The sequence below is a fragment of the Crocuta crocuta genome, unplaced genomic scaffold (assembly GCF_008692635.1).
Source record: "Crocuta crocuta isolate KB4526 unplaced genomic scaffold, BGI_CrCroc_1.0 scaffold10, whole genome shotgun sequence".
In the NCBI taxonomy this organism is placed as follows: domain Eukaryota; kingdom Metazoa; phylum Chordata; class Mammalia; order Carnivora; family Hyaenidae; genus Crocuta; species Crocuta crocuta.
The window spans coordinates 532,920-558,823 of NW_027527551.1; the positions used below are offsets into that span (position 1 = coordinate 532,920).

Consider the following 25,904-nt stretch of genomic DNA (forward strand, 5'->3'; position numbering starts at 1 on the left):
AAAGGAATTTATATATATATATATATAAAAGAAAACACAGTATTTCCTAAAGAACAAAAACCATGTGTCCTGAAAGATGTTAACTACACTCACACACAGACCATCTGCCTACACTGCTTTTAAATATACAACCAGATAAACACAGAAGCCCATTCATGGCCTTTTTCGTTCAGAAGCCCCCAAGATTAAGGCAAAAGTCATCACTAACAAGTTGCCCAATTACAGTTGAGCAATAACCTGGGCCAGAGTCATTACAGGAAAATGTGACTCAATTAGGTTCTTGTCCTACAAGAAAAGGAGATAAAATATACAGTGGTCTCAACTTAAAAAAAAAAAAAGTATCAAGAATATACACAGCAGAGGTTTGAAGCAGTTACATGAATTTTTAAGGCTGAGAAGACCATATATTTTTTTTAAAAATCTACTTTATAAAAATGAGAGGTGCTTTACCCCAAAGAGATTTGTTTTTTGCTTGATGTTTAAGATCCTTGAGCCACAAGGCCCTGATTATTAATGTTCTTAACTCTTAATTCACCAATGCAGAGAGTAAAACTGCATTTACCTGGGAATTATACTTAAAAATATAATCAGGGGTACCTGGTGGCTCTTTTGGTTAAGTGTTCAATTCTTGATTTCAGCTCAGGTCACGATCTCACAGTTGTGAGACTGAGCCCCGCATCAGGCTCCATGCTAAGCGTGGAGCTTGCTTGGGATTCTCTGTCTCTGTCTCTCTCCCTTTCCCTCACCCCTGCCCCCTGCCCTCTCTCTCTCTGCTCATCCCATGCTTACATGCTCTCTCTCTCTCAAAAAAAATAAAAAATATAATCAGAGGGAAAGTACTTTTTAAAAATAACTAATTCCTGCTTTAGATTTTAGAGTTGACTGCTACTGTTAGTATCTAAATCTTCCCCCCCCTCAAGTTTTAAGAGATATAGTATTAACTTAAGGAAAGAAAAGTATGAACTAACATGCAGAATCCAGAAAGCCAGAACTGCTATGTGGAAGGGTCTGTGTAGCCACAGTGGTAGTGGGAAGTGAGCCAACCGACTTCTTCTCATCCTCAATGGAGTCTTTTGATGTCTCAGATGGCTGTGATGTAGATGAACGTCCAAATCTTGAGAACAACATTCCTCCAAGGCCCTTTCCAATGCTAGCAGCCCCTGTATTTCACAAAACAGGGCAGTCAGTCTGTTGGAATTATACCACATACCAAGCTAAAGAGCACCGTCCATAGCTACAGCCAATTGGCAGAGGAACCAAGCCCTAGTCATAGTTTTCCAGGGTGCGAACATAGGAAAATTACAATCTACATTGTAGGTTTCTAAGTAAAAATGGTGTTGAATAGAATGAAAGTTACACAAACTGTAGGCATATAGGGTACAAAGGAATAAAGATTCTATTTTATTCAAGTGATCACGGTTTATTACAGTATCTGGGAAGATTAAAAACTTCAATGAAAGAATCATGCCATTGACATGGGCATATATTTACTACTGATATGCTTCACTACTGAAGTATGTTATAAAAAGCTATCAATAAACAAATCTGGGAGTACAACGTGAAATCTCAATGAAAAGCCTATTATAGTGCCATCTTGTGGCACTTTATATTAAGGCAACCGGCAACTAAGAACAACGGACAAATTCAAGGGGCACAGAAACCAGTGTTACTCCAAACACTGTGGCTGGTGCTTGAGGTCATTCAAAGAGGTTAAATATCCTTGTTGACCCCAGGACGGACATGGTTTGAGAGACTGTTAAGACGTGAATTGGAGAACTGGTTGGCAGGGGCACCCTTAGAATTCCAGCACTCCCTCATTTTACTGATGAGGAAGCAGAACATTAAAAATAATGTGACTTACCCAAGATCCCATAGCAGGTGGTAGGGCCAAGATTAAAATAAGGGCCTTGATTCCCAGGCCTTTCCTTGTCTCTCCAGCTATCTCAGATTCTAAAACTAGAAGATCCAATCTAGTTGGAGAATCTTTGGGGCTTTTTGCTCTCAAATATGAACAGTGAGAGAGTAGTTAATTCTAAACATGGGGATTAAATGTTGGATGTTTTTTAATACACGGAGTATTTTCAAGTATCCCAAATCTAATGCCTATCTAAAAAGTACTTATATTTAACTGGTAAGAAATACTTAAGAGAAATTACCTAATATGCTTGCTTTGCCTATGTTTGTTATAGATTCCCCATAGTGTCGACGGGATAAGACTGGTGAGGTCACAGGGCTTGGTATTGTTGAAATGCCTTCATTCTCTGAAAGTGAGGTAGGTTCTTTTGCTGGGTGGAGAAAGCTTGGCTTCATATGCTCATAAGGTAGAGGATTGGAAGTATTATACCAGTGGATCTGGACAGGTGAAATGTTGCTGTAGTGTTTCAGTATTAACGGTTCTAATCTATAAGCCTTGATTAAAAAAAAATGCAAAGAAACACAACATTAAGGCACAATGCTTGGATTTTAGTAAGCTATTTATTCTTATTCTATTGTGTTCTCAGTAGACCTTAGGGAATGAAAAAAAAAACCTGGTATTTCTTTTTTTCTTTTTTTATAGTTTATTTTTGAGACAGAGAGAGAAAGAGCATGAGCAGGGGAGGGGCAGAAAGAGAGAGCAGAAAGAGAGGGAGACACAGAATCTGAAACAGACTCCAGGCTCTGAGCTGCCAGCACAGAACCTGATGCGGGGCTCAAAACTACGAACCGCAAGATCATGACCTGAGCTGAAGTCGGACACTTAACCAACTGAGCCACCCAGGAGCCCCAAAAAACCTGTTATTTCTAACATGCATTCCTATTTGTTCACTATTAATAATATGTAGTTGGTCTAATTATATATCCTTAATGATGAGATTATGGAAAAATCCAATTAGTGTTGGTCTAAGCTAACAGTGCCCATTAATTTGTTTTTCAGAGACACAGATTCATTTCTATTATGTTCTGATATCATATAACAATTAGATTTATGTTAGTTTCACCAACAAAGCTGAAGCAATAAACAGTAAACTAGGACAGAGTTAACAAGGTCAATCTGTAATATCTTGGGAGCTCTTAGTAAGCTCTATTTTCAAATAGATTAACATTAGTAACAGCACAAACTAGATGCTGATACAAGACCATTTGTCTAACATGAAGAAGGGATGATATAGAAGAAAAGGCAATGAATGGACTTGGCATTAGAACTCCCCAAGTTCACATTCTGGCCTCTGTTACTTACTAACTGGATAATACCTACCAAGTCACAAGGTTTTGAGCCACTGTTTCCTGAGCTGTAGAAAAGGAGATTAACATTTCCTACCTCACAAGGATGTTGGGAAGAGACAACATTTGTAAAGACTGCCTCGTACAGTTCTGACATAAACTTTATTTAAAAGAAACTTTATTTTAAAAAAATCACAGAAAAACTATAAAATGAATATAAAATAACTTAATAAAATGACTTGGGAGCCCTCTTTCTTTAATATAACAAAAGTTTAAGATTATACCAATGGCAGGGAATACACCGATAACTCAGAGTTCCCCTACAAACTCACTTCACTTTCAAGTTATAAATGCAGTCTGTATTTGAATCGAATACTAGATTCTCAGTGAAATTTATTTCTTAAAGATAGCATTTTTGATTCTTTAACACATTGGAAATTTTAAAAGTTTTAATATTTAATCAATGTTCTATTTTTTTGGGAAAGACTAAAGATCTTTAAAAAGACTACACAATTACACAAAGCTAATTTTCTGAGAATGAAGCCTATTTAAAGTAGTTTCTTTTAAATTTAGTTCTATCTAGCCTTGTCCGCAAAAGGATTTAGGAAGCATTTTTTCTCATCTAAAAATCTTACTTGGTAGTAAACGGTTTACCTGGATGCAAGATCACTGGAGTGTTCACATTTAAAAATTATTGACAGTATAAACATAATAGAGAATGAAAAAAACCTCAGATTTAAAATCCTACCAGGCTAAAATAAATTCTTCCAATTTTCATGTTAAATACATTCCAAATAGGGTCTACCAAACACATTTCACTATGGTAGCACGCTTTAGAGAAAAAAGTAATTAAAATGGGATTTCCAAAATTTATGGTTGCTGGGGTTTTGGTATTACAATTGGTTATGGTTGGACAGTCCAGAAGACTCCTGGTTCCTTGTACTATTTGTTCAGAGATGATAGTTTTACATTATGCTCTTATACTATAATACAAACAGATCATCTCTGAAGTACTTCCCAAGCCCTAAATTAACCAAAACACAAATGTCTTAAAGATATGAACCTATGAAAATATAATCAGATAAATGAACTCATTTCTCATTAGTTCAGTTGTACCTTGCCATATTTCCTACAGAGTCTTTTATGAACAATTTAATATTGAGGGAAAAATGTCTGTAAGTACAACTCACCACTGGATCTGTTGGATGAAAAATATTCAGTAACCGATTACAAATCTCTCTGGGCAAAATATGGTCTTGACTTCCAGTGTTTCCTGGGCGGATGCCACGCAATGCCAAGAAAACTGCTAGTGGGGATCCCATGCAGAAGAAATTCTCGACCTAAAATGATAAAGTCATCCTAAATTTTAAAACTGGTTAAAGTCTTTCTCAGCAGAATTTGGGCACAACATAATACATGGTAAAATATGAGCAATAAAATTATCTTCAGATGTCTTTTTTCGTGAGCCTCATTCAGATGGTATCTGCATTATTTGTTAATTATATGCCAACCATTAATTATTCTAAAAATATCCACTTTTAGAAGCAAATTTGTTACCCTTAAGTCTAACAGAAAACAAAAAAAATGAGAAGAAGAAAAGGAGAAGGAAAACCATTTCATCGTGTGCTTTCACACTCTAGTCAAAGTTTTATCAAGCTGCTATTTTGTGTGAGGTAATACTCTGGTGCTATGAAGGCTTTAATAAAGACCAATAAGGCAGAGGAATCCTGTGGGGGAGGCAGAAGAAAATAAGTGAACAGAGGGAAAGACTGCTATAAGAGAGGGATAATTAATTCCAACTCTAAGAGTTTTTACACAGGAGGAAGCATTCCCCCCCGCCCCCCAAATTGGGAAGTTACTTTTTTAAATTTCAGTATAGTTAACATACATTGGTACATTGGTTTCACCTGTAAAATATGATTCAACAATTCTACAGATTACACAGAGCTCATCACAGTAAGTGTACTCTTAATTCCCTTCCCCTATTTTATCCACCTCCCACCCACCTCCCCTCTGGTAACCATCAGTTTGTTCTCTATAGTTAAGAGTCTGTTTTTCGGTTTGTCTTTTTTTTCTTTGTTCCTTTGTGTTGTTTCTTAAATTCTACATGAGTGATGTCATAATGGTCCTTGTGTTTCTCAGGCTGACTTGCTTCATTTAGGACTATATCCACTGGATCTATCCATGTTGTTGCAAATAGCAAGATTTCATTCCTTTTTTTTTATGGCTGAGTAATATTCCACATCTTCATCCATTTATCTATCAATGGACACTTAAATTGCTTCCATAATTTGGTTATTGTACAAATGCTGCAGTAAACATAGGGGTGCATTTATCTTTCTGAATCAGTGTTTTCATATTCTTTGGGTAAATATTCAGTAGTGGAGTTACTGGATCATATGCTAATTCTATTTTTAATTTTTTGAGGAGCCTCCAGAGTGTATTCCACAGTGGCTCCACCAGCTTTCATTCCCACCCACAGTGCATGAGTATTCCTTTTTCTCCACATCCTCTCCAATACTTGCTGTTTTTGTGTTTTTGCTTTGCATTTCCCTGATGGTGAATGGTATTGAGCATCTTTTCATGTGTCTGTTGGCCATCTGTATGTCTTCTTTGGAGAAAAGCCTGTTTGTGTTTTCTGATACACAGGAGGAAGCCTTTGCACTGGCCATAAAAAACAAAAAGGATTTCTACATCTGGGGCTGGGTCATTGGGGCCAGAAAGAAGGACATTTTTTGACTGACAGAATCACATGAGCTAGAGCAGAGACAGGAGAGAACCTGGTTCAATTTAGGAAACACAAATAGTCTGCCATAGCTGAAAACATGGGTGTTAGGAAAATGTAACTTGGAATGAGAATGTATAGAATCTTGACTATTTGGCTTAAAAAAGTAGGACTTAATTGATTTATTGATTTTATGGGTAGTGAAGGAGAACAGGATTTAACCCATGTTTTAGGAGGTTAGTAAACCTGGTAGTAGTGTGTGGATGAACTGGAAAATTTAGAGTCTGTTGACTCTGACAAATTAGGAAACTACTGAAAGTGTTTAGGCAAGAGATAATCTGAACCCAGCAGGACAAGATATGCCATTCAGAAATGGAAACGGGAGAGTAGACGGTGGAATCAAAATGACTGAATGAAGATGAGGATAAGGAATGAGTCAGGGGCAAGTCACAAGCTCTGGATCTAGCTGACTTTCGGGAAGACAGTGGTTCCATTAACTGCAACAGAAACTCTAGGTACTGTCTGTTTTTATTCATAATAAGTTTGAAGTATCCGTAAAGTATCTAATAGGGGTGGAAATTTTAAGGCAAGAGATATAGAATTGGATATGTCATCTCCCAAGTCTATGTATCACAATCACAGAAGTGGTATGTAAAAAACCAAGAGAAGGGTAAGATGGCTTATGAAGTGCATAGAGGGAGAGGGCTTGGGCCACCGGGGTGGCTCAGCTGGTTAAGCATCTGACTCTTAATTTTGGCTTAGTTCATGATCCCAGGATAATGGGATACAGGCCTATGTCAGGCTCTGTGCTGCCAGCATGGAGCTTACTTAGGATTCTCTCTCCCTCTTTCTCTGCCCCTTCAACACTGGTTGTTTCTCTCTCTCTTAAAATAAACATTTAAAAGAAAAAAGGAGGGGTGCCTGGGTGGCTCAGTCAGTAGGGCATCTGACTTTGGCCCAGGTCATGATCTCATGACTGGTGAGTTTGAGCCCCATATTGGGCTCTGTGCTGACAGCTTGGAGCCTAGAGCCTTCTTCGGATTCTGTGTCTCCCTCTTTCTCTGTCCCTTCCCAACTCAGGCTGTTTCTCTTCTTCAAAAATAAATAAACATTAAAACAATTAGAAAAGAAAAAAAAAAGAAGGGCTTCAGCTAGAACTATGAGCATTGTCTACATTTGGTTAGTAGGGGAAGGAGGTAAGACCACAAGAGGAGGAGGGCAAGGAGGACCATGATAATGCAGTATACATGGAAGCCACACGAGAGGGCTTCTAGAAAACAGGTGTGGTCAGCAGCACTGGATTATATACAGAACATGACACTTTCCCTCCTAAAGTCCCCCTACTGCTCTCATATAACCCATTATCCCAATGGGTGAGACACCCCAATTCATCTTTCCAGCTCATCCCAACACCTAAGAAGTTACTTCACTTCATCTCCTGGTCTTTCATTTGGGCCATAACAATATATACTTGTCCCTGCCTCCAGTTTTATGTACCTTTAATCTCTTCCCCATACTGCATCTGAAGCGACTCTTCTTTTTTCCCCCAAATAAATGAATATATATTTTGAGAGTGGTACCTTCATGTTAAAGAAGGTTTGAGAAAGCTTTTTCTTTAATTTTAAAAGACTGGGTAGCTTCAACATGTCTGAAGGCTGAAGAAAATTAACTTGTGTTAAATTAAAACTGTAAGAAAAAGCATTTGAAATGGTAGATAGTAACTGGGCCATCTGGGTGGCTCAGTGAGTTGAGTGTCCAACTCTTGACTTTGGCTCAGATGATGATCTTGCAGTTTGTGGGTCTGAGCCCTGCATTGGGCTCTGACTCTGCACTGACACTGTGGAGCCTGCTTGGGATTCTCTCTCTCTCTCTCTCTCTCTCTCGCTCTCTCTCTCTCTCTCTGCCCCTCCCCTGCTTGGGCATACTCTCTCTCTCTAAATGAATAAACATAAAAAAAAAACAAAAGACATCGTAGATAGTGACACAGACAGATCCTGAGGGGCAGGAAGCCATCTTGTCCACCCTTTTCCTTGTAAAGCCCCAAAACTAGCAATGTCCAACACACAGTATGTGTTTAGTATATATTCATTTGAAAGAAAAATTCAGATTTCACTTGAATCTTCATGTCAGACTTCAAATGATGTTTGAAAAGAAATCGAGATAAATAATGAAAATCTTATCTCTCTTTCCTTACCTTAAATTTTAAGGCAGGTGTCTGTGTCATGGATGACGCCTTCAATCCATGTAGCCGTTCTTCTATTTCTCTTAGCCTAGGAAGCAGTAGGAGACAATGTACTATTATTTATATTCTAAATTTTATAAATATTAAATGCTCACTACTTCACTAAAGTATAAAGAAGAAAATGATGGCCCATTATCTAATCCCTGAGATTAATCACTATTGACAGTATTTGATAAATGCACCTGCTACAGTCTATAAACATTTATAAAATGATTAGGGGGTGCCTGGGTGGGCTCAGTCAGTTAAGCGTCCAACTTCGGCTCAGGTCATGATCTCGCAGTTTGTGGGTTCGAGCCCCACGTCAGGCTCTGTGCGGACAGCCAGCTCAGAGCCTGGAGCCTGTTTCGGATTCTGTGTCTCCCTCTCTCTCTGATCCTCCCCTGCTCACGCTGTCTCTGTCTCTCTCTCTCTCAGAAATAAATAAAACATTAAAAAAATTTTATAAAGTGATTAGTAAAAGTGGCTCCACTCTTCGTAATAGCTGTGGTTAACAGCTTTTTGGGAGAATCCTTTAGGGAAATGTGAGACAAATACAAACATAATAGACCTTAAGAAAAATCACACTGAATGTTCACACCATATACATTGTTCTATGCTTGCTTTCTTCTACACTTAGTAGTGAATCTTGGAGATCTTTTCATTTCATTGCCTCTTGATCTACTTCAATCTTTGTAACAGCTGTACAATTGTCCTTCACACAGATCAACCAGTTTATTAACCCCTCTCTGTTGATGAACACTTGGGTTACTTCAAATTGTTCCCATTATTATGTTCCATATCTACTTACATTTAATAAATAATGGAACTAAGGTTTTTTATTTTTTTAAGGTGCAGTTCATTTTCTAAACCTGTTTATTATTTATTGAAAAAAATTTTTTTACTGGATTTTATATCTAAAAGGCTACTCTGAGGCTTGCTTATATTTTCTTTCAAAACTATCAATTCCTTTGACACTACAAAATATATGTATTTAGCCTATGGCACTTAATATTTCAAATAAAATCCTTAGACAACTATTATGAGACTAAAACAAACCCAAGGCTTCCCGAATAAAAGTTTTAGTCAACTAAATTGTTTTTTTTATGATGCTAATTATCAAAATGAGTGATTTTTCACTGTTCTATTAGACTTGATGAGATGCATTAAGAGGACAAAGAAGATAAAGCATGTAACTATAGATGAAGATAAGAATGTAATAAGAATTAAAGGTAGTATCAGGAAGGCCACAAGTGATCAAATAATTATAAATCTGCCAAAAATTCATTTGCTAAGGAAAAAAGGGTTTTAAAATTATTTTCAGAATAGTAAGAAAGGCAAAGGATTATCTCTAAGATTAGTAAAAATTAAAAAGGACTACAAGCTGGTAAACATTTTCAATAAGGATTCTGCATAGTGACTAAGCTTGGAATAAGTTTTAGATTTCACACCTAATAAATTCTGAAAAAGAGATGGAAGGAAAAAGATGATGACAAAGCAATTTATTTTATGCTATTGGAACATGCATGGGATTAGCATGAAAATTAACAAAATTGTCTTTAGCCTATGCTATTGGGGATATTATCTAAAAATCTCTGTACTCCAAATATTATCATGAAAATCTTACAATTTTCTCCTAAGAAGTCCAGTAATTCCATGAAGACTTTTAAAATTCTTTTAAGAGACTAGGGTATTTTACCGTCGCTTTGTTATATAGAGTTCATCCAGTAGATGTCGTTCTTCATAGCTCATCCATCGTTCATCAGGCAACTCTTCTTCCTTCTGCAGTAACTGTTCATAGAGTCGAACTGGATTCCAGCCAGTCATTATGTCATAAGTTATTACACATCCCAAGGAATGTGACACTATTGAGACTTTACCCCCTTTTTCTTCAAAGTCTGGATTCCGAGAACAGAAAAGGGAATATAATCGGTTCAGCTCTTGCTGAAGGCCTTTAACTAGCTGTTTGAAATAAGAAAACATTATCATATTAATCACTGACTTTGCTATCAACGTCATCTCCAAACTCAAATACATTAAGAAAGAAAAACAGACACTACTGGCCAAATTATACCTAGGTTATTAAGATGAACTCATGTACTTCAAAACCTTGCAGAAAATGAAGAAAAGCATACATAATTGTAATCTATAACATCACTAAAGAATACAGGCAGATACTACCCATCTAGCTCTTTTCACAGTCCTTAAGCCAGCTATATGAGCCAGCAGTTCCAAAGACTAAAAAAAAAGTTCCATGAAGATTCCAGTTAAGATTTCCAAAGAGCCCCTTCAAATTTTTTCTTCATTGCAACTTACTTATATGCAATTCTAAATTTTTATACCTTGTAGTTTTAAGCTATAGTAAATTTTAGAAAAAGAATAGGTGTGCTAATGTAATATATCTATTACATTATGCATTAAGGTAAGAGTAATGTAATGAAACGCCATTGTATGGTTGAAAAAAAAAAAAAGCTACTGTTGATCTACTTGATATTTCAAAATTCCCATCGAGCTGGCAATATAGATAAAAGTAAAAAGTTGTTATATGTGGATGGGAAGTGGTGCTTTTTTAAGGCTTAAGGTTAGCAATGTGGGAAATATCTTAAGTCATTTTTCTTGGTAAAACTGCTTCCTTTGAAATTTAGCTCTAACAAATAGTAACTAAAGTATTCCATAAAGTCAGAAAAATATGCTTGTTTGTTACTCAAACCCATACTGGGCCCTCACCGGAGTTTTAAGGTAGTCCTCTCCTCTTCCTATCATTGCTTACTACTATTTGATTGTAAATTTCCTGCTTGATATCAATTTCTCATTTCAATACTTACTATGCCAGCTGGTACTGGCGTATTTGACATACAAATATTAGTTATGTGCTGCTTCCATTTTCAGTTTTGTTATTTTGTCTCAAGAGGCCACTAGTCTGCATTAAATTTTACTGAACGATTTTTACCTGCTGATATGAACTCTAAATCACTTGAGCATTCATGCATGGCAGGGTCAGCAGTGACATGAATGAAGGCATGATGTTCTCTCCTAATTGTTGGCACTGCAGAATTTTACAATGCAATACCACGATCTGCTTAAAGCTACTGAAAGCATGTGTTGGGTCTGATGAAATATATCCAGCCAATGAAGGCAGAGAAGGAGAGGAGGAGTTGCCAGCATGTGCTTCCTTTTCTCTAGGGAGAAATGCAAAGGTTTTAACTGGACGTTTTCATTTCTTTCTTGGGAAAAGCCAACTCCAACTTTCAAATTGCACCAGCATCATGTGGAGGGCTTGTTAAATACAGATTGCTAGGGTCCATTCCAGAGTGTCTGATTGAGCATTTCTGGGCATTACATTTTAAGAACTACTACTTAGTGGCAAATGCATATAAAACCCTTCTGAGACATGGGTTGTAGGTAATTCCAGTCAATGCTTTGGACTTAGCTTTGATAATAGCAAGTAACCCTTAAACTTTGTAATTTTCTTGATTTATGATCTACATGAAAGGAGGTGCAGAAAAAGCTAATTTTAGATAAAATAAATTCCTTCAAAAGCAACATTTGTTAATAGTTTTCACTTTTGAAGTCCTTGATTTTAAGCCTCACACCATGCAGGTCTAGAAATACTAAAAGATATATACATAAGTATTCTGACAAAAGGTACCCAATCTTTTTGTTTTTAAAATACCCCCCTCATTAAAACTTAAAAAAAAAAAAAAAAGCCAAGATCTACCAGTATCTCTACCAGTGATTAACCTATTTCATATCAAAACATTTAAAGTATTTTGCACTGTACCCAATGTTTCAGCAATCATATATGCATTACTAAACAAGGGTAAATATCTGAGACAGAAACAGTTATTTGACCTTAAAATATTTCACCGTGAAATGAAACACAGAATGAACAGTTTCTGAAGAGCTGATGCTTTCATCTGTTCTAATAATCATATACTGGAAAAGATGTGGTCTTTGTGTTTCCTCATTAGGACATATCTAGATATGGTAGCAATTTTAATCTTTGCCTATAGCTTACACACACAGGAAAGTTTGTGTTTCAAAACATTATGATTTTGAAAGCAAAGTTTTAAACAGTTGTGCACTACCTCGAAATCCTTTTATAAACCATCCAGTCAGCAACAAAAGGAGAAATCTACCTCTATGATGTGTTCAAAAAGTCTACTCTAATTAGGGTTTTTTTCCTCACCTCTTTCCTTGCTGATCCAATTATATTCTCCCATCTATGATCCCTTAGTGACCAAGTATATTCATTTGAGACATATGAACCAAAATTAATGATATACCCTAGGATACTAATTTTATTAGCTCTACAATCTTATTTAATCAAGTCAGCTAGCCTCTTAACACAGTAGGCAATGGATGGCTTTTCAAAAGCTTAAGAGTTTTTAATTCTCATAACTGCTGCTTAAAAGTTAAAATTTATCAAGAAAATCAACCCAAAAGGAAAAAGCCAGCAGTTTTTTCAGTCTTCAGTCTGGCTGAAGAATATAATTAGTCCTCTTTGTCCTTCTCCCTGCTTCAGGAAATTTTAATAAGAAAAAGTAATTTAGAGTTTTAGTCATATACATCAATTGAACAATTTTCAAGTACGTTAACAAGATATGGCATGACCAATCTCTTTATAATTTTTCATTTTTTTTTTTAATTTTTTTTTTAATGTTTTATTTATTTCTAGGAGAGAGAGAGAGAGAGACAGCGTGAGCAGGGAGGGTCAGAGAGAGAGGGAGTCACAGACTGAAACAGGCTCCAGGCTCTGAGCTGGCAGTCAGCACAGAGCCCGACGCGGGGCTCGAACCCACGAACCGCGAGATCATGACCTAAGCGAAAGTCGGACGCTTAACCGACTAAGCCACCCAGGCGCCCCATATAATTTTTCATTTTTAAAAGTCATTGAGAAGAGAGTTCAAATGTACAGAAGACGCCTAGTTCTCTCTGGATTTTTCATACTTTATTCAGGGTCAAAGAAAGGGCCAAAGGCTTTCTGATGAAGTCTCTGAAGTCTGGATTAGTTTCCTTTTGTTTTTTGTTTTTTTTTAATTGGTCCTCGGAAAGTATAACCTGAGAGTAGTAATTGATATACAAAACTCTTCCCCTAAGCATGGCTTTTTTAATGATTATTGGTGGGATCACTAATTAGGGTCCTCCCGTGAGCATCTCACAATCTCCCGTGAAAAGGGAACTAAGATGATCTAGTTTAAACTGTGAAGGTAAGAGTCCCCTCAGTGGCATCCCTGATAAGTCACTCACCATCTACCCCAGTGAGGATCTCCACTCTAAAGTGGACACTTCTAGTTTTTAAAAACCTTTTTACCCCAGTATAATTGACATACACCATTGTATAAGTTTAAGGTGTACAACATAATGATTTGATACATATATATATTGCAAAATGATCACTACAAATAGGTCTTAAAATTTTTTTTTAAATGTTTAATTTTGAGAGAGAGAGTATAAGCAGGGGAAGGGCAGAGAGAGAGGGAGACACAGAATCTGAAGCAGGCTCAGGCTCTGAGCTGTCTGCACGGAGACCAATGTGGAACCTGAAACCACAAACCACAAGATCATAACCTAAGCCAAAATCGGATGTGCAGCTGACTGAGCCATCCAAACACCCCTTAAGTTAAAAATCTATCACATTATTTACAATTGTTTTTCCTCTGAGACATTTCTATTTTTTTTAAGGCAGCTTTAGTTACTTACAAAGTTCTTCATTAGTGAACAAACATGTTCCTTTCTATATTTTTTTTATCACTGATCTTAACTCACTTTCTAGAGTTAACTGAGTTAAGTCTATTCCCTTTTTTTCTTCTTAAATGGGAACTCTTGAAATACATAAAGACAGATATATAATTAATCACAACTTGAGAATTGTACTGGGAACTTTATATCCATTACACCTATAATCTTCATGACAACCTTTATCAGGTAGGTATCTTGTGTCCATTTTATAAGTGACGAAGCTGAGAAAGTGAGAAGTTTGACCTAAGGTCACACAGGTAGTTAAGTGGCAGTCTTTGATTGTGCATCTATTTAACTCCAAAGGCTGAGAGGAAGGGGGAAAAAGTGCTCTTTCATATGCCTATCAAATAAACAAAACAAGGTTCATTTGCTAGGCATGATATATTCATAAACATTATCATTGTTATTTATTCCTAAGGAACATACACTGCTTAAAAATAATTTATTCTAGGGGTGCCTGGGTGGCTCAGTCAGTTGAGCATTCAACTTCGGCTCAGGTCATGATCTCACAGCTCGTAAGTGTGAGACTTGCCGTGGGCTCTGTGCTGACAGCTCAGAGTCTGGAGCCTGCTTCAGATTCTGTCTTCCTCTCTCTGCTCCTTCCCTACTCGCACTCTGGCTCTCTCTTTCAAAATAAATAAACATTAAAAAAATTAAAAATAAGTAAAAATAATGTATTCTAGAATATGGCTAATATCAACCTTGTGCTAAATGAGCTTTGATTTGCAGAACCAGCTTTTCTTTTTTAAAATTAAGAACAATTTTTGCCTGCTTCTCACAAAGTTTTCTTTCGTTCTTCACAATACCTTAAGCAAGATTTTGCAAATATTCCTGACAGTAACACCTGGGAAATGTTTAAACACAAATTCACAAGCTCTATGTCAGACTCACTCAATCAGAATTTCCAGGGAGAGGACCTTGGAAACCATTTTTTTTGTTTCCTTTTTTTAACTTTTTACCTGGAAATAATTTCAAATTTTACACAGCAAAACAGAAAAAAGGATAAAAATCACCCATAAATCTTTTACCCAAGATTTATCTATTGTTAGCATCTTACCGTGTTTGCTTTATCATTCCTTCTGTTTGTTTTTGTAGCACACACATGCATACACATTTTTGTTTTGTGAACCACGTGGTTTTGTGAACCACTTGAGGATATATTACATCATGTTCCTTTACCTCTAAATACTCCAGTGTATATTTCCCAAGACTAGGAATACTGCCTTCCATACTCGAGTGTAGCAATCAACTTCATAAATTTACTTTGAGGGGCACCCGGGTTGCTCAGTCAGTTAAGGGTCTGCTCTTGATCTCAGCTCCGGTCATGATCTCATGGTTTGTGAGACTGAGCTCCGCATTGGGCTCTGTGCTGATAGTGAGGGGCCTGCTTGGGATTTTCTCTCCCTCTGCCCCTCCCTGGCTCAATCTCAAAATAAGTAAACCTAAAAAAATAAATTTACTTTGATATAACATTTCAACTAATCTGATCTACCATCCACATTTTGTCAGATGATCTAATAACACAGTTCACAGCATTTTCCTCCAGCCAGTACAAGTTATGATCTAGGAGGAGAGGTGGTCTTTAGCCACCATTGTCTCTTTAACCTCCTTTAATCTGGACCGTTTCCTACAGTCTTTGTCTTTCATGATATTTACATTTAAAAAGAACATAGTCCCATTCCTACTTTATTTGATCTTCCTCATTTCGTGTTTGTTTGAGGCTTCCTGTTTGGAGTACTGTATAAATGATGCTGTATCCTCTGAGTGTCCCTCAGTAACACCCAGAAAAGGCACTGCCTAATTTCTCTACTGTATACCTGTTTTTTTTTTTTTAGTTAATAAGCAGTCTGTGAGGATATATTTTAAGACTATGCAAATGTCCTGTTCCTCATCAAAATTATACCCTCAATTTAGCATCCATTGATGAATCCTGCCTGAGCCTCTTTTACCTGATCCTATCACAATAAGTGCAAAATGAGGGTTTTCCTCCAGCAGGCCCTCCACATTTTTCAGAAAGCCCTTGGCATTTACTGGAAGCAGAACTTTCTCTCCCATTTGTTTATTTATTTGTAATTGAAATGGATTATGAATTTTGCAGTGATTTATAATTCTTTATTATGTTATCTTTATAATTCTATATTAAAACTACTCCTAATTCCTTATCATAAGTAATAATTAATTATTTTGGTGCTCAAATTATTCCAGATTTGGCCAGTGGGGATCTGCTTCTTTAATTGGGCTCCTGTGTCCTTGTGACCTGCCCCATCATTCTTTCACGCGTTTTCCTTTCTGTCACGACAAGTAGTTCCAGCTTCGACCTGTATGTATCCTGCCCCAGTTCTGGAATCAGCCATTTTCCCCAGGAACACTAGTTCTTCTTAGAGGGTAATAACAGAATTGGATACAAACGTCTGAGTGCTATGTGTACTCAATGGATTGGGGTGTCTTTGCTTCTTGGCCCTTCAATGCACACAGGTGGGAAATATATGCATGTATATGTACATATATACATTTAAATACAGAGATATCTGTACAGACTCCCAAAATTTCAAAATCATGAATTCACATTAATATCCTCAATTCCAATGAGCCCCATGAAGCTTTGTCGGCTGTATTTTTAATGAGTACCCCAACTGACTGTTCTAATTAAAGATGTTTGGGAAATATTGCTCAGGACTGATGAAACTCAGCTACAAGTTCTTCAGTGCTTTTCTGCAAAATTCAACTGGATTAAAAGACAAGCTAACTTCAAACGCTGGGTGTTCTCCATTTTGTTGATCTTACCCATCAGTTCCCTCTTTCTACCGAATATCTTTTAGTCAATTGCATTCAAAGTATAACTATTTTAGAAGGTATAAGAGTAAAATAAGAAAGTGATTACTTTCGTTGTCATCACTAGCTAATGGTCAGAGCTTTGAGTCTGGCACTTTTTCTAGTTTTTCTTGTTATCAATGTCAACCTAAACTTTTTAAAAAAACTCTTATTAGTTTTGGGGGACATGCCTCAGCACATTTTACCCTTAAACACTCAGGATACCTTCTTAGGAATACTACCAACCATATATCTATGTGTGTGTATAAGGTAGACCCATGGCATCTGAGTGTGTGTGTGAGTGTTATATCCTCTCAGCCATTCTCTTCCCTTTTCCCACCCACTAACTGGTGTCACTTGCAATACTAAAGTTCAATTTCTTAACCTTTGGGGCATATCTAACAATACCTACCATAAACTATAAAGGACTATGAACAGGTAAATTCTGTGCCTCATGAATCAGGCCTTCTTTGTTGGGTTAGAATGAGGTCCAGAATAGTTTCTTTTACTGTTATCAATCAGATCGAGGCAGACTACTCTGTACTGGGAGATGACAATGAGGGGATACAGAAAGAACAACGGTGAAAACCCTAAGGGGATGGCGGCTGAACCAAACATGTTTCTGTAGATACGCAAGATGTATCAGGGATGACTTTGAATCAACAAAATCAGAAATTTACTGACTTGGAGCAGCACAGAAAGCTGTACTAGTAACTACTCCTTGTACCAGTTTTCTCATCTTTCAAGTGAGGAGAATAATTATATCTATCTCATAGGGTTTTTATGAGGATTAGACAAGCTAACACAAGCTATGTAATTAACAAGGTTATTCCCATGAAACAGAATTCTTTTTCTCTTTAGACATGTTCTTTTTTTTTCTTAATATTTATTTTTACTTTTGAGTGAAGGAGAGAGAGAGACAGAGCACGAGTGGTGGAGGGGCAGAGAGAGAGAGAGGGAGACACAGAATTGGAAGCAGGCTCCAGGCTCTGAGCTGTCAGCACAGAGCCTGACATAGGGCTCGAACTCACAACTGTGAGATCGTGACCTGAGCTGAAGTCGGACCTTTAACCAACTGAACCACCCAGGTGCCCCAGAATTCTTTTTCTCTTACCAATAAAGTGACGAAATGTATTCAGTAGAGGATCTCTCATCCCTCTGAATAAACTTTTACTCTTACGCCCTTAGGGTTATTTTGTGATGCATCAACATTCTTATTTAAGAACTAAATTAATCCACTATGGAAATGACACAATAAAAGCAAGTCTACGACATACAAAAAACTTGAAGGAAATTTCTAAATGTCTAAAACTCTTTTGTGAGGACAATAATTATAGACAAAATTAATCGGATTTATGAAAAGTGATATTTTTCAAAGAGCTATTTTCTAACCAATCTGTTACTTCCAGGATTACTCATTTTATTATAGGCTTCCCAATATGTTGAAGACAATCAAATTCACTGTTTAATACAGGCTGTTTGTAGGTTAATGGATTCCTGTATATTCTCATTTGCTTGTAAAAAAAAAAATAAGTGCATAAAAATTTCAAATTCAGGACACATATGCAATCATTCTAAAAGATACCCAACAGCAACAAAACAATCATGATACTTACTTCATCTCTATAAAGTGGGCTAGTATAATACATTATGTCCATTGCACTGCTGTTCAACATATCCCTTAAACCTCGTACTTTGTCAGGAGTAATGGAATCAACAGTGTCTACAAATTAAAAAAAAAAAAAAATTTATAGAAGATCTTTGTTTTAGGGAAAAATAGTGAAAAAAATTACACTCTCTGAAACAATAAGTCTTTAAGTTCATGTTTAAGTATCAAAAGTGGTCTGGAGAACAGTAGGGAATTTCTTCAAAAAACTAAAAATAGAACTACCCTACAATCCAGCAATTGTACTATTAGGTATTTACTCAAAGGATACAGAAATACAGATTCAAAGGGGTATATGTTTATAGCAGCATTATCAACAATAGCCAAACTATGGAGAGAACCCAAATGTCCATTGAATGATCAGTGGACAAAGAAGATGTGGTATATACATATAATGGAATATTACTCAGTGATTAAAAGAATAAAATCTTGCTGTTTGTAACGACATGGATGGAGCTAGAATGTATTATGCTAAGTGAAATAAGTCAATCAGAGAAAGACAAATACCATATGATTTCACTCATGTGTAGGATTTAAGAAACAAAACAGATGAGCATAAGGGAAGAGGGGGAAAAGAGGAGAGAGGGAAACAAACCTCAAGATACTCTTAATGAAAACAAACTGAGGGATGATGGAGGGAGGTGGGTGGGAGATGGGCTGGATGGTGATGAGCACTAAGAAGGGCATTTATTGTGATAACAGGGTGTTGTATTAAGTGATGACTCAGTGAATTCTACTCCTGAATCCAATATTGCACTGTATGTTGACTGACTAAAAAAAAAGTGTCAAAGAAAAATATTCAAGAGTAGCTTTGGATCTAATGAACTTTCCCTTCTTGCAAAATGTTACAATCCGCCTCCCCCTCCCCCTGCAAACAAAACAAAACACAACAAAACAAAACACAACACAACACAACAAAAAACGGTAAAAGACAAAAGTGGACTTGGGAAGAAAAGGAACATTAAGGATGAAAGACATTATCAAATCTATAAAGATTTACCATTTTTTCCTATATACTGGCTTTTGCATGACATTCAGGGGTACCCAGAGCAAAACCAGGCCATCTCTACTCTTGGAATAGTGTTAACGGACACAACCTCACTCTTCCTATTCCTCTTTTTCGGCTTCCTTTCTCTTCTCCTTCTTTGGCCTCTGCACCCTGGGCCTGGCAATACCCATGTGGATTGCCTAGAGCCACTGGTGACAAACCAGCAACAAATTAAAAAGTTTCCTTACACTTTACATGTTTCTCTCTTTTGTGAACCAAAAATGCTATTGGCAGTAGTTGCCAAATTACAAATGTGCACAAATGCAAATCAGCAACGGGCCTCCTCAGTAAACAAGATAAAGCTGGGATAATTTATTTTTTAAAAAGTTACATAAATTATACTGCAATTACAGCTAACCTGTGGAAATTCTACCTTGGGAAGATTATTCTATTAAATGCCTAACAAAATGATTAGAGATGCAGAAAACTTTGCATTTCTTATAGAAATATAAAGAAGCCCTATACTTGGGTGACTATCATAATATGAAAGTGCAAGGTGGGCAGGAAAAGGCTTATATTTTTATCTTCCAGTATTTCACTGCATTGATTTTTATTTATTCCCTACTTCAATAAAATCTAATAATGACTGGAAGACAATTGATTCAAGCAAAAGCTAGAAGTGTTTTCAAAGACATAAAGGATATGGGCTGCACAACATATTTACAGCCTGTGGCCATTTGTAAATTGTAAAAGTGAAAGATGGGACTTCCATGCTGATATGAAAAGTTTAAATGTCATTTTAATGTATTTCCCCAAAGAAGTTTTTACTGTGCAATACACATGCATATGAAGAAATTTTGTATGTGCATCTGAAATAACTTATATATGGGAAAACATGTTTCTTCCACCTAGCTTAAGAATATTGCCAGTTATCTCTGAAACCCACAGGGTATCCCTAAATGATCACATGCCCCTCCTCCCTCTCTAAATAACCACCAATAAGAAGGCCTTGTTGAGATGCGTGGGTGGCTCAGTAAGTTGAGTGTCTCATTCTTGATTTCATCTAAGGTCATGATCCCAGGGTTGTGGGATCGAGCCCTGTGTTGGGCTCTGCGCCGAGTGTAGAGCCTGCTTAAAGATTCTCTCTTTCCCTCTGTCCTTCCCCCATCTCACATGCTCTCTCTAAATATAAAATGAAATAAAATAAATTTGGTTGATTACACTCTTACTTTTCTTTACAGATTTCCTACATGTTCATTAATAATTTTAGTCATTTTGTAGCATTTACTATGTGCCAGAGCTTAAATATTTTAAATCATTTTGTCTGTTTTGGAACACTACGCAAATTGAATTATTGTTTGTTTCACCCCCAATACTATGTTTCTGAGATTTATGGAAGTTAAGCTGGATAGCTGTAATCCCCTCATTTTCACTGGTGTACAATACAGCACATCCCACATATCTAATAACATACCCATTTTCCTTTGAAAGACATCTGAGTTGCTTTTAGTTTTTTGCTAATATAAACTATGCTCCTAATAACACTGTTGTAAATGTCTCCTGGTACACATTTATGGGAGTTTCTTTAGATATATACACCGAGGAGTGAAACCACTGATATAGGGCACATGCACATTCAACAATATAAGAATATGTCAAACCATCTTCCAAAGTAATTGTGCCAATTCTCACTCCAATAGTCAATGACAAATGTCCATGCTGAACATCCTCACCAACATTTGGTATTGTCACTTTCTTAAATTTTTGCCTAACTGATGGGTGTTGGAAGATATTTCATTGTGGTTTTGAAGTGCATTTCTTGATTACTAGAGAGATGTACTTTTTACTATATAAAAAAAATATTTAAAATATACACTATAAAACATAAACACACACACACACATGTGTGTGTGTGTGTGTGTGTGTGCCTATCAATCTCCATTTGAGTTTCTTGTTCTTTATCTGGATAGTAAAAGCTTTGGTGGTTATATCTGTTGTTCTGTTATAACATCTTTTCTGTTTGTGGCTTGCCTTACTTTTTATGTTGTCTTTTGAGAAAAAGAAGTCCTTAATTTCAATCTAATCAAAAATTTCCATCCTACTTTATAGTTGTGCTTTTGTGTCTTGTTTAAGAAGGTATTCTCCCATATTTTTTTTCCTAATACATTTTAAAGTCTTAGCTTTCATAAATTATGTGTCTGACCTATCTGGAATGTGAGGTAGGAATCATTTTTACTTCCCCCTCCCTATAGGAGAACTGGTTACCAAGCACCATTTATGGAATAGGCCACCCCTTCACCAGGGATCTGCAAAAGGCTGTCTCCGTCATACATCAGGTTTCCAAACTGAACACAGACTCGGGGTCTCTGGCCTGGTGCACTGATGTGTCTGCCTACCCTTCTGCCAATCTAAATGGTCTTAGATACAAAAGTTAAAAAACAGTTATCTACTAGCACATGACAACTTCTCCACCCTCTTGTTCTGTATCTTGGCTATTTTTGGGCCTCTGATCTTCTACAATAACTTTAGGATCAGCTTGTCAAGTTTTGTGGAACTCTATTGGGATTTTGATTGGCATTGCATGGAATCTATTGGTCAGTTTGGGAGAATTAACTTCTCTAGGATACTGAATCATCCAATCTATGAAAATGATCTATCTTTGTACATATTTAAGTTGTACTGAATACCTTTTAACAGTTTTTTTCATTTTAACATACATATATGTATTTTATTAGATTTCTAGGAACCTCATATTGTTATCCTATCTCAAATAGTTTGTGCTGGGATATAGGAATGCAGTCATTTTCATATATACATGTTTTATTTCATAGCCTTGTAAACTATTTAATTCTAATTTTTCTGTAGGTTCTTTTGTGTATTCTGTGTAGACAACCATAAGACCTGCAAATAAAAACATATCTTTTCCATTCCTTAAAACTATTATTTCTTTTCTTTATCTTATTGACTGGTTAAGCCTTCTAATTGAGGATCTGTTGTAAGAGTAGACATCCTTAGCTTGTTCTTGATTTAGAAGAAATGTTTTTAGCTCTTCAACACAAAACAACATGAGGACAATGATGTTTATTGTAGGTAAATCCTCTTTACCGATATTTTTAAATTTACAAACAGTAAAATTGACTCTGAGTTTTAATGCATATATAGTTTTGCATAACTAGCACCATGATCAGGATACAGAACCATTCCATCACCATAAAAAAAACTGCCCTTTTAAATTTAAACCTTCCCCTAATCCCTGTAACCACCAATCAGTTCTCTGTTTCTACAATTTTGTCTCTTCCAGTCTGTCACATAAATGGAGGCACAAATTATGTAATCTTTGAGGTTGGTTTCTGTAATATTGTGATACTCAGCTGGCCCCCAAACAACAAGGGTTTGAATTGTGCAGGTCCACTCATACATGGATCTTTTTCAAAAAATACAGTACAGTACTATAAGTGCATTTTCTTTTCCTTATACTTTCTGCAATAAGATTTTTTTTTCTTTTCTCTTCTATTCTTTTGAGAGAGAGAGAGATAGAGCATGTTGGAGAGGGGCAGAAGGAGAGGGAGAGAATCTTAAGCAGGCTCCACGCTCAGTGCAGAGCCCAACATGGCTCGATCTCATGACCCTGGGATCATGACCTGAGCTGAAATCAAGAGTCAGATGCTCAGCCAACTGAGCCACCCAGGTGCCCCAACATTTTCTTTTCTCTAGCTTATTTTACTATAAGAATACAAAATGTAATACATATAACATAAAACATGTGTTAATTTACTATGTTATCAGTAAGGTTTCTGGTCAACAGTAGGCAATTAGTAGTAAAGTTTTTTTTAAAATTATTTGTAATGTTTTATTTATTTCTGAGAGAGAGAGAGAGAGAGAGGCAGTGTGAGCAGGGGACAGTCAGAGAGAGAGGGAGACACAGAATCCAAAGCAGCCTCCAGGCTCTGAGCTAGCTGTCAGCACAGAGTATGACATGGGGCTCGAACCCACGAGCCATGAGATCATGACCTGAGCCGAAGTCAGCCGCCCAACCGACTGAGCCACCCAGGTGCCCCAGTAGTCAAGTTTTTGAGAAGTCAAAAGTTATACACAAATTTTTGACTGCGTGAGTAGAGGGGTCAGTGCCCCTAACCCTCCATATTGTTCAAGAGTCAACTATAATAAGAAATGTATGTTTGATCTTTGTCCCTGGTTCTTGCCACAGGGTTCCTAAAACCCTTATAATTTCCTGAATGATGGGTGACAAAAATTTTTATTATTCATAATAAGCCTCTTTCAACCATACCTGAGTTTATGCTAATAAGGTGACCCTTGAAGGATGGGGGGTGATTGTCAGAGGAACCAACCATGTCATTAGAGGCTGAACTTTCTGCCCCATTCCCTGACCTCCATAAAGGAGAGAGGGGTTTGAGACTGAGGTCAATCGGCGATTTAATCAACTATGTCCACATAACGGAACCTCCATAAAAACTCTAAACAACAAAAGGGCCTGGGGAGCCTCTGAATTGGCAAATGCATGGAGATACTGGAAGTGTGGTGCACTCAGACAGGTACAAAATCGTCACACGCCTTCCCCACACCTTGCCCTACGTAGCTCTTCACCTAGCTTTTCAGTGTATCCTTTGTAATATCCTTCAAACCAGTAAATTTTAAGCTAGTAAATGTAAATAAGTGTTTCTGTGAGTTCTGTGAGTCATTCTAGTAAATTACTGAACCTCAGGATTAGGTCATGGCCAGTCAGTCAGAAGTACGAATGACAACCTGGAAGGTGTGATTGCATCTGAGGCAGGGGGTGGGGCAGTCCTGTGGCACTGAGTCCTTAACCTGACTGCACTCTCTCTGGGGAGTCTGTGGCAGAAGTGAGTTAAATTATAGGACACCAGAATTGAAAGAAATGGTTGGTATAGGGAGTAACCTCCATACTTTTGGCATTAGAGGTTTTGAGAATAGAAACAGTGGTGTTTTTCCTCTGGCTTCTTTCACTCAGCATAATGCCTTGGAGATTCTATCACAGTAGTTTAAACCTAACAGAATTTGAGTTTTATTAAGTGTTAATTCATCCATGTTGTCTACATTCCTGAGCAGCCTCAGAAATTTATCTGGGTATGGCCAACAGACACATGAAACGATGCTCAGCATCCCTCCTCATCAGGGAAATACAAATCAAAACCACACTGAGATACCACCTCACGCCAGTCAGAGTGGCTAAAATGAGCAAATCAGAGAACTCTAGATGCTGGCGAGGATGTGGAGAAACGGGCACCCTCCTACACTGTTGGTGGGAATGTAAACTGGTACAGCCCCTCTGGAAAACAGTGTGGAGGTTCCTCAGGAAACTAACAATAGAACTCCCCTATGACCCAGCAATAGCACTGCTAGGAATTTACCCAAGGGATACAGAAATGCTGATGCATAGGAGCACATGTACCCCAATGTTCATAGCAGCACTCTCCACAATAGCTAAAACATGGAAAGAGCCTAAGTGTCCATCAACAGATGAATGGATCAAGAAGATGTGGTTTATCTATACCATGGAATACTACATGGCAATGAGAAACAATGAAATCTGGCCATGTGTAGCAACATGGATGGACCTTGAGGGTGTTATGCTGAGCGAAATAAGTCAGGCAGAGAAGGACAAATATCATATGTTTGCACGTATAGGAGGATTAGGAGGAACTTGACGGAGGAACAAGGGGGAGAAGAAGGGCGGAAATGGTGGGGGAAAGGGAGAGAGGCAAACCATGAGAGACTCTTGAATGCTGACAAAAACTGAGGACTGATGGATGTGGGGGGAGGGGGGATGGGCATGGAGGAGGGCACTTGTGGGGATGAGCACTGGGTGTTATGTGGAAACTAATTTGACAATAAACTAGTTGTAAAAAAAAAATTAAAAAAAAAAAAAGAAATTTATCTGGGTAAACGGGAAAAGCCCAAAAGATAGTGTTATTATGCTAGAACTTTATATATGTGCTCCTGCTGCTGAGAAGCCTTCTTTAGTCACTACCATTTTTTTTTAAAACTCATTACAACTTTGGATGCCATTTTGGTTTATAAGCTATGAGTGACATTCCTGACTATGAGATAGAACCGCAGTCTTGGAAGAATCCTTGGAGATCATCTGGGGGGCAGTTTGGCACTGTGACAAGGGCTCTGATCTCATAAAGACCTAGATTCTGCCTGTTCTTAGTTAAATTCATTTACCTTTTAATGGGTTTCAGTTTCCTTAGTAGTAAAGTAGAAAAAACAAACTAGGTATATTTCATAGGTTTATGAGAAAATTAAATGAGATGCTCCAGTAAAATGCCCCGTGGAGCGCTAGGCACACAGGCGAAGCTCCACCAAAGCAGCTGACATCGGGTCTAGCACAACTCATTTTCCAGATTATGCAAATCATCAGCTGAGACATGCTATTCTAATGGTTTAATATTAAAAGGTCATAATGCTGTGTAAAGAAAGGTGCATATTTTAGAGAACAGCTCGTAAAGGAAGCAAACAAAAATGATTTTAATTAAACAAACATATTGTATACTTTCTCTATGCTAGATTA

At 37.1% G+C, this 25,904-nt stretch overlaps 1 protein-coding gene across 1 annotated transcript in view; it reads right to left on the reverse strand.

Moving 5' to 3' along the window:
* DDHD1 (DDHD domain containing 1) overlaps positions 1-25,904 on the reverse strand; it is a 116,732-nt gene that overhangs the window by 10,270 nt on the left and 80,558 nt on the right. The window contains exons 10-15 of the mRNA XM_077769060.1: positions 18,314-18,420; positions 9,844-10,106; positions 8,121-8,196; positions 4,392-4,541; positions 2,157-2,409; positions 969-1,160 (exon numbers count right to left, since the gene is read on the reverse strand). Of these exons, the coding sequence (XP_077625186.1) occupies positions 969-1,160; positions 2,157-2,409; positions 4,392-4,541; positions 8,121-8,196; positions 9,844-10,106; positions 18,314-18,420 (1,041 nt within the window). The remainder of the gene's footprint in view (positions 1-968; positions 1,161-2,156; positions 2,410-4,391; positions 4,542-8,120; positions 8,197-9,843; positions 10,107-18,313; positions 18,421-25,904) is intronic.